Source organism: Tachysurus vachellii, chromosome 23 (assembly GCF_030014155.1).
Source record: "Tachysurus vachellii isolate PV-2020 chromosome 23, HZAU_Pvac_v1, whole genome shotgun sequence".
Taxonomy (NCBI): Eukaryota; Metazoa; Chordata; class Actinopteri; order Siluriformes; family Bagridae; genus Tachysurus; species Tachysurus vachellii.
Window position 1 is genome coordinate 11,489,570 of NC_083482.1, and position 9,635 is coordinate 11,499,204.

Sequence of the window (9,635 nt, forward strand, 5' to 3'; positions counted from 1 at the left end):
ATATAAAACCAATATAATTCATGTCAGATCATGTCCCCATTTTAAGAGGGATGTGTAGAATTTCATAATTTCCACATTTTTTTAAAATATGTTGTTAGCATGGATACTTATATATAATATAATTAATATATAATTATATTATAAATTATATTTAAATTAAATGTTTTTGCACAACTTTTCTATGGATGTTTGGCCTTGGGATGTCTCATGGTAAATCCAAGCTATTTCTGTTTCCCCAGCTGGGTTTTTTCCAGAGACAGAAACCCAGGGAGGAGGCAGAAAATGAGGCCAACGGGAAAGTAGCAGAGGAGCGATAACGCAAGCTGCCCACAGGGCTTAACCTGGCCCAACTCTCAGGGAGCGTCCCACTACGAAACTACACGTCTCTGAAACAAGAAGTGAAAGAAGAGAAAGAAATTAGATAGAGAGAGGATATATAAACAAGACTGGTACGCATGTCAATAATAAGAGGAAAAAAGTGAGGAAAGAGTCAAAGCAAGAAACATGAGACGGGAAAAGATAGACAGAAAGGAAATGAGGGATTTGCTCAGTGCACTGGACAATCTGTTGCTCATTCATTAAAAAAACACTGCACCACCTTTCACCTGGCCTGCACTGCTTACTGAGCCCTTGTATCACAGACAAGCCTCTTTATCTGATCATCAGTCGCAATCGACAATGGGACTGCATTTAAAGACTTCAAGAGAACAGCTTCTGGGAACATGAACTTTTACATGCAAACATCTGATCTCATGCCAAATTAAACTTCTTCTTTGCAAAGATATACAAGAGAAACCTCAAAGGGCTGTAACTCTCCACAACGGCCATGTTTCCTGGTGCTTTTCTCAAAAAGAAATCTTGGAAAGAAAAAGAGAAAGTGGTGAATTTGAGAGCAGAAGTTCGCACAATAGCTGGCTTGCTTTCTTTTATATCAGCAGATTTAAGATGTAACATTAGGCACTGGTGTAAACTAGCTTCTTGTTTTATTTTCAGTGGTTATAATTTATTGGTATGAAAATGAAGTGTTTTGGATTTTTATTTTCATGTCTTCTTCTTGTATTCTGAGACAATAATACATACATTTTTGCCTTAGCAAATATGTTTGTCCTTCAAGAATGATTCTCGACTCTTTGAGAGGATGATTTCCTGATTTCCTTTTTTAAATCAATCTTTGATGCACTTTTAATATTGATAGAAAAATGCAAACTTGAATTTTGTTATGAATATCATTTTTATAACCTAAGCCAGAAATAGTGTAATATTGCTTCCAAAAGGACTGTGGCATTACCTTGTAGCTCTAGTTTGGCTTTTAAGACGAGCTGTAGTGTTCCTCTTCTGCTTACAAACTCAGCATCTCAACAAATAGCCTTTAAGAAAGGATATGCTTATTGATCTGTAGTTTTTTCCAACCAAGCCCAGTTGCGTAACTGTAATGAAAAATGTCCAGAACATTCCAAAATGTTCAGGTATACTTACGATTGTTATTTTGTATAGTGTCAAAACTGAAGCATGTATTATAGTCAGAGAAATTTAAGTGTACTATCATTTTTATCTGTATGTCAAAAATAGGAAACAATGGAGTATTTGTACAAAAAGTAATAAAAATTAATACCATTTTATCAGTCTGTATCATTTCTGATACTAGAATATTTTTGACACAAGTAAAATCCTCCAATACACAAATTGTTTGGACAAATAATTACAAATTTGTTGTAAAGAGGAAATTAAGATAGAATTATTTTACTGCTTGAATTTATTTATCTGCTTATGCATAGAATAGATCAGCAGTGTGATTCATCAGTTCAGGCATTTTGTATTATTTGAATCAGAATCAGAATCAGAATCAAAAAGAGCTTTATTGGCAAGCGCATACAAGGAATTTGTTTTAGTGTCATACGCTTCCAGTTCACAGAGACAACAAGATGAGATTACCAAAAAAAATTTCAAAAATAAATAAATAAATTGTATACACAGTTGTGTTGTAGATGATAGAATGGAATAGAAAAGAATAGAAGGAGATGCAGAGATGTACTAGAATGGAAAGGGTGACAATTAAATGTAAGGTTAATGCGCAATGTTATTGCGTAATGGTGGGAACATTTAACTGTTCATTAGGTAGATTGACTGGGGGAAGAAACTGTTCTTGTGACTGGTTGTGCTGGTTTTTGGGGCTCTGTATCACCGGCCAGATCCAAAGAAAGTGGATGACTTGGATGAGAAGGATTTGGGGTTATGGACATTATGAATCACAGATGTTCTTGATTAACATCATAGTCACTATAGATTAATAAAAAACAGCAAATAAATTTTACTGAGATTGTTACTATAGATGCTTTCATATAGGCAGTGTTCAGTTGGTTTAAAAAAATCCCTGGTGTCTTTTCTACCTGTTAACTAAATATCTCATTTGTTTTGGGTTGGCAAACAGTCTTGGCTGATTTTTCAGTTTTTTTTTACCTGGTTTTCTACATTACTAATCGATGGTGAATAAGTTTTAACAGTGTATTATAAGCTCTATTTACTACAGACATGTCATGTTGAATTTGATTAACATTCAATGTTAAATGCTAAAATAGTTAGCATGTTAGCACATGTGTATAGTAAACACCAGTATCTTTTTTTCATAGGTTAAGCCTGTAGTTTACTGAAGATAAAGGATAAATATCGTTTTATTGGGTTTTATAAAATTGTAGAAACACATCCACACTGATTCCTGGTCATAATTCGGCTCATAAACAGTAAATTAAAAGGTTTTCTTGAGTTTTCTGAAATAGGGGAAATGCATAGCACGGTGACCAATGAGAAGCGCACGTAGATTTTGTACTGACCAATTACAGTCGAGTTTGTTGGTACAAAGGGTTGCCTGTTGGTTTCCACGGTAACGACTTACAAACAAATGGAGGACAAAAACATGGTAGGTACCTAGCAGTTTGTTGGTAACTTTATCAATGCGTTTCTGTTCCACAGACAACTGTACTGACCTGAGGTGCGAATTATTCACGACTAGGGTGGTAAATAATCCCTGATGTTAAAGAGCAGGACGAATAATTCACTTTTTTAGCTGCTTCGTGAGTTTAAAGTTGAATTCAAATGTCCACATGTTAAATGACATGATAGGTAGTTTACCTTAACGTATACTTTTTTTTTTTTTTAGCATAAAACACATCGGAATTTAAATAATAATATTAATAATAGATGATAAATATAAAATAATAGTTAAAATACTAGATAACAAATGCAGCATCGAGATATTTGGTGATGTTTAGCCTTGAGGATAGAAATGAACATAACATTTACTTAACAAAACGTGAAAATGGCTAAAGGGACCTTAATAATGATATGCTCTATGTGGCTGATGAAAGCAGAAATTTAACTATTAATAAAATGATGAAACCATGTGAAGAATGTGCGCATGCGCAGTCAGAGGCGTTAATTAACATTATCAGGGAAGTTTAATTGTATTTAAGGAACTGTTTTGTTGGTGGAAACGTGTAAAACTAATAACAACTAAATATATACACGTGGTCAATCATGGAGATCCTTGGATAAACGACCTGGATGACATTCCTGTTTAAAGCAGAATGTGCATTTGTTGTTTTTTATAAATAAATAAATAAATAAATAAATAAAAAAGGATGGGCTTGAGCAATGTTGAATGTTCTTGAAACTTTGTTGGCTTACAATTTTTAATTGCTGTTCATCTCCAGGCTGCAATGAGCCAGCGGCGCATCATGTCTCACAGCTTGCACGAGCGAGCAATCGCAAATTTCAGGCAACAGGAGGAGAAACGTGAGGATCACAAGAGACGTGTGACCAAAGATAAGCAAATTCATGCCAATCTCAAAAATGAAGAGAGAGTGGAGATGAAAAGGTATCTGCGCACATTGCAAGATGAGGAGTACGAGAGACAAATGGAGGAATCTTACATAAAGGTTTGGTGTTGTCATTCATTGAAAGTTTTTTGCATCTTTCAACATATGAGCGATCATCGTATACTCTGTCTTTATTGTGAATGTAGGCTTTAGTCCATTTTGTTTTTACAGGCAGAGCAGGACAGGATGCACAAGGAGAAGCTATTGGAGCAGGAGGAGAGGATGGCAAAAGAACTGGCCCGTATAAACTATGAGAAAATTCGAGATGAGAAAATGAGGCAGTGCATCAAAGCAAACAGGTGGATAGTGATGTAAAACTACATTGTTAATTTTGTTGTCATTCTGTGCAGTTAATTTATTATTCACCTACATTCTGTTCACTGTAGTGTGGAGATTAAGGAGCTAGAGGCAAAGCTGAAATCAGCTTATCTAAACAGAGCAAGAGCAGCACAAATAGCTGAGAAAGAGGCCATCAGGTTTGAGGCCATGGTGAGTGCAAGCTTTCTGAACTACATCAAAAAGTTCTTAAATATGAAGGAAAAGTTTGACTGTTTTTTTTTTACTTTTGTGAATGTGTTGCATTACAGAAGGAGCAAGCTGACATTGTGCGCAGGATGAAGAGTGAAGAAGAGCAAGCCGCAATAGAGCAGGAGAAGCAGGAGCAGAGGCGCTATGAGGAAGTGGTTCGCTATCAGCAGGAACTGGTGAAGCAGCTGGAGGAGAAGGAGAGGATGAGACAGGAGTCATATGATGAGTTCCTCAAGGAGAAACTCATGGTGGATGAAATTGTGCGAAAGATATATGAGGAAGATCGCAAGTGAGATGATGTTTATTGAAATATTTTTCTTGACTGCAATCTGATTTTTTTTTAATATACTTTTCTTACTGCCTGGTTTATTGGGATTAGCAGTAAATTTAGCAGATTATCAGATATGATGATTTTTGTTGTGGATTGTTTTGTTTTGTTTTCTAGAAAGCATGAGCTCCGGCTTGAAATGGTCGCGGCCACACAGCGATACATTGAAGAGTTCAAAAATCAGCAGGCTGAGTGGAGGCGCCTGGAAAGAGAGAAAATGGAGGAGGAGAACCGGCGAATTTTGGAGTATGCTAAATACCAGGAGAGGAAAGAAGAGGACAGGATGTCTAGTGTTAGACAGAGAGACACAATTAAAGAGAAACTTCAAAAGTTTGTGGGTGACCTGTGACTACAAAATTAAAACCCTCACGCTTGTCAGTAAACAATATTGATGAATAATGATGAAAAAAAATCCTTTGCTGTCCTTTTAGCTGACTGAGAAGATTGAAAATGAGCAGAAGCACCGTGAAGAGATAGAGCATGCCCGTGATCTGCTTTGTCTTGAGGAGCAGGCAGAGGCTGACAGACAGAAAGAAATTGTGAGAATCTGGCTTCCAATTCTTCTAAAAACTTAAAGCCAAATATTAATTTACTCATGTTTGTTTATTTAAAAAATGATTGTGCTAAAGCAGCATCTTTCACCAAAATAGCCATCTCTCTTAATTTTCTTTTTCCGCTTAGGAAGAGATGGAGCGGAGAATCCGGCAGAGGCTGGAGCTGCAGCAGTCCTGCCAGGAACAGTTGGCCTTCAAACAACTGCGCCTTCAGGCTGAAAAGGAGGAGGAGGAAGCTTTCAGGCTCACGATGCTGGCCAAGTTTGCTGAAGATGACCGTATTGAGCAGATGAACGCTCAGAAGCGGCGCATGAAACAGCAGGAGCACAAACGTGCTGTGGAGAAGCTAATGGAGGAGAGGAAACAGAAATACCTGGCTGATAAGGTGACGCTTAAATCATGGGTTAGGCAGTAGAGATGTATCGTCCGTGTGTTTTTTTTTTGTTTTTTTTTTAAGATGGAGATATTCATCTGTGATGTTTGTGTGTGTATAGGAGAGAGAGGCAGAGGAGCGAGCAATTGAACAGGAGAGAGAAACTCAGCGTCGAGAGATTATTGAGGAGGAGAGACTGAAGCTCCTCAGGCTTCACGCTACAAAGCTGTTAGGGTACCTACCAAAGGTAAAGAAACCAGGCAATCACTTCATTATTAAATAAAATGTTATATGTTTGTGTGACTGAGTGTAGTTAATTTTTTTTATTTTTTTATTTTTTTTTTAGGGAATTTTTAGGGAGGATGATTTGGAGCATTTTGGTGAAGACTTCAAGAGCAGTTTCCGGGCGTTCGACAAGAGCTGTGGAGAGGATGAGCAATAACGCTGATCTACTTGTGACCACTAGATGGCAGACATAAATGATTTTACAAGTAGTTTATTACTAGTTCTAAGCGAAGAGCTTTTTACATTTTAAAATCACATAGTTGAATAAACAATAAATATACAAAAAACACCCTGAATTAGGATGCTTGTATTAGAAATAATTTACATATTTAAAATCAGCATTGAAACCATCTCAGGTTTGCTCTTATTCTTTGAGGAAATTCTTTTTTCTAAGCTATTGTTTTTAACCATTTGACTTTTTTGTGACTACCTTTTTAATAATCTAGTGCAATATTTTGAAATTATATAGACTAAATTTCACTACATGGGAAATAAAAGATGAATAAAAAGTAAAAGGGATTAGAGATTGTAATACACTTATACTGTATGGATCTTCTTGTTTCTATTAAGGTGCCGTTCGAGTGTATGTGCCTTTATTTTGTCCAAGGAGCTTAGCATTTAATATATATGCATTTTTAATCTTTTTCCTCTTCAGAAATTCATAAGCTTACTAATACATTTAACAGAAAATTAATCCAGTAAGCAATCAGACCATTTAGAGATTCTGCTTATAACTAATACAGGAAGTAAATAATTAAGAAATGACACAATTTGCAGTTTACAATTTTGCATGAACAGCTATACTCTTAATTATGGCTGTCGAATATAATGTCGTGGAACATCCACAAGTCCTCTGAAGACTCAGAAACCTTCCTGACTGTTAAACCAAGCTCAGACACTGGAGAACTCTTCCATAAATTTGAAATAAATATCACCTTATTAAAAATGTCACCATGTGGTATTATACAATTTTCTTTGTTAAAAAAAACAACCTATTGTTTTTTTTTAATCTGTTTATTGTTGGAGTTTATATTGAATGTCCCACTTGCAGTTTAGTCAAAAGTTTTTTTTTTTTAAATACATAAAATAAATATACATGAATAAAGTGATTTCAGAAGTGCAAAGAAGTAAACAACAGGTGTGGCAAACTATTTTAAAAAGATTCCCTGCAAATATTAATGCATAGTTACTTTATATTTCATTAACTAAAAACATGAAAGTCATTGAGTCTGAACATCCTCCTTGTTGTAAAGTCTAAGAACTTTATTAAATTGTTAGACCTTAATTGACTCATTAGAACTCATTAAGCAGATAAATATTGTCATTAGTAATACGTTTCTTTAGAGCATTGTCAGTTCCCTTACTCCTTTTGCCCTTAGTCCTTGTGAATGAACTGTTATTAATATTACCAAATGCATTTTGATGTAAACCTGTGATTTGTCTTGCAGCTGGAACTTTTCATATTTTTTGATCAAACTGTTTTGGGAATTTATTACATTAAAATAGTTGACTTCTTAGAGAACATAATTTGGTTTTATAGCGGTCAAAACGTATGAGTTAGCTATACCCAGAGGAACAGCTGGTAACCTTCTTGCAAAAATGAACATAGCTATACTGCTTGACTGACACTGAGTAGAACTGGGTTCATGATCATCACAGAATCTAATCAGATGTGATGGTTTGTGCACAGCCTTTGAGCCTTGAGCATCTTGTCAACTGCCAATCATACCTAGCTTCACAGATCCTGTCTGAATTCAATTCTAAGATGTCGGGTTCCTTTGCAAATAATTTCTACGTCTGTACTGATGTTTCTGCATCATGTCAGCGCCTTCCATCGTCTATGTATAGAAACCAGACACGTACATATGGAAAGATAAACTAAAAATGGTGGGGAAAATGTGTTCTGCTTCCATAAAAAAGCTTGGTGTTTCAGTTAGTCCAGTTCTTCATGTCATTCATGCAGAAGTTATTGAGATGACAGCTCAGACAGATGTAAACATAAGCATACAGAATACACAAAAGAATACACACAAGTTCACACCCCAGGAGGCTGTATAAACACCCCAGAGCTGCCGCTGAGTCTTTTCAGCATTTATGAATGCCTCAGTATGAGATATGACTTTTATGTCATTTATGTCATTTTATGTTTAACCAACAAATACAGCAATAATATGGTTTCCAAAGGTCAATAGAAAAAGAAAATAATCTGAACTTTTTATTAGTCCTTATTGTGCCAAGCATTGACTCAGAAGTGATTCAGACCTACTCTGAGAATTAGTGTTTCCTCTATAATTCCAAGACCTGCTAAGAGAATAGTTTATTGTAGGTATCATGAAGGGGGTTCTGGTAAATGGCTGAATACTTCAGTCTTGGAACAAATCAAGCAAAGCCCACTGAACACAGCAAGGTTTAATTCAAGCTGACATTGTTTTCCAATGCAGGGTTCCTTTGACTTACCTGAGAAGACAGATGTCAATGATGCGTGTTGGAAAGACCAGGGGTTACACTGAGGGATGAACACAGACCCTTTTGAGATATCCCATATATATGTCAATGCGACTTACTAAACCGCTGTGTCTGATTTTTGTGGAACACTACATTAAAGTGAATTGTAATTATTCAAATTTCAGAACTAAGTTTGATTAAAAGGCAGAATATTATATTTTCATATACCAGCATATTTGATTGCAAATCGATGTATGATGTGATAATTCTGTCATCATCATCTGTCTTACTCTCTAGCTAAAGCTAATATGATTTAAGTATAATGTTCTGCTTTTGTAATTTCATATTGTTCTGTACTTAACATCCATTAAAACAGAAATTTCATACTGACTTATGTAAATCATATCTGGAGTCCAAGAGGGTCATGGAAACTTTGTACTATGTAATTACTGGATGATAAAAAATATATATTTGTGTGTGAAATATTGGCACCTTATTTAATGATGTATGATCTTTAAAACATGTTTTTGTTTTTGACACAAATGTAAACAAATAAGCTGATGTATCTGGATGACTTCATCTGATGAAGTTGACTCATATGCTTAGTGAGTGTGTATTATATTCTTGGTAGCCTATATAGGCCTATAATATTAGATTACTTTACATTATTAACATTATAAAAATCTGGGGATTTTGTTTGTCATATTCTGAGAAAACCCTTATAAATTGGCTGTAATTCCCCCAAATAATCATGTACAAACATGCTCTATTTCCAGCCCTGTAGGTGTTTCACATCAATGAAGCAGAGACATTATAGCATTAGGAAGGAGTGGAAGTGTGGGAATGTTGGAATAAAATATAAGCCATGGGTTGGCATGGGGTTTACAACCACGACTCATTAAAGCACACTTTTGGCTTGATTACTGCAGGGGCGAGATCGTAAAACTCCATTGCTCACAACTACCAGATTGTTATTATTATTAATACATTAACTTGTGCTTTAATTACTTTCCACCTTCACCGACTGGAACAAGTTAGCTGAGCAGGACTCAATCTGAATTTACTCCTCGGAAGGTTTGATCGGGGGTTTCCTGTAAAGAGTGATAAGCAAATACCTGTCCTTCACCACAACCTCATTACAGCTTGTGGTCCTGTTTGATAATGTGCTTTTTGCCATCAGTCCTTCAGCAGGCATTTTGTTCAGCGAGGTCACTAGTGAAGTTCACTTATCCACATCACGACATGGAAAA

At 35.7% G+C, this 9,635-nt stretch overlaps 2 protein-coding genes across 3 annotated transcripts in view; both read left to right on the top strand.

Annotated features, from left to right (window-relative positions):
* The window catches only part of itga11a (integrin, alpha 11a), a 48,975-nt gene extending 47,358 nt beyond the window's left edge, over positions 1-1,617 (top strand). Inside the window, exon 30 of the mRNA XM_060859581.1 lies at positions 240-1,617. Within this exon, the coding sequence (XP_060715564.1) occupies positions 240-317 (78 nt within the window). The 3' untranslated portion in view covers positions 318-1,617. The remainder of the gene's footprint in view (positions 1-239) is intronic.
* A 1,191-nt stretch (positions 1,618-2,808) lies between these two features.
* Positions 2,809-6,891, top strand: mns1 (meiosis-specific nuclear structural 1). 2 transcript variants are annotated; one of them, XM_060859322.1, is made up of 10 exons: positions 2,809-2,914; positions 3,708-3,932; positions 4,044-4,171; positions 4,259-4,361; positions 4,460-4,689; positions 4,846-5,062; positions 5,160-5,267; positions 5,410-5,667; positions 5,777-5,902; positions 6,002-6,891. In XM_060859322.1, the coding sequence occupies exons 1-10, from the start codon at positions 2,897-2,899 to the stop codon at positions 6,095-6,097; spliced, it is 1,509 nt and encodes a 502-aa protein (XP_060715305.1). In that variant the 5' UTR covers positions 2,809-2,896; the 3' UTR covers positions 6,098-6,891. The 2 variants fall into 2 exon arrangements, with proteins under 2 accessions (XP_060715305.1, XP_060715306.1); XM_060859323.1 differs by lacking the exon at positions 2,809-2,914 and adding an exon at positions 2,921-2,986.
* The last annotated feature ends 2,744 nt before the right edge of the window (positions 6,892-9,635 follow it).

What these genes read in the sequence shown, in the direction of transcription:
- mns1 (XM_060859322.1), top strand. An exon ending in TGGAGGAATCTTACATAAAG is followed by an intron (nt 3,933 to 4,043) that starts GTTTGGTGTTGT and finishes TTGTTTTTACAG; the next exon opens with GCAGAGCAGGACAGGATGCA. An exon ending in AAGAGAAACTTCAAAAGTTT is followed by an intron (nt 5,063 to 5,159) that starts GTGGGTGACCTG and finishes CTGTCCTTTTAG; the next exon opens with CTGACTGAGAAGATTGAAAA.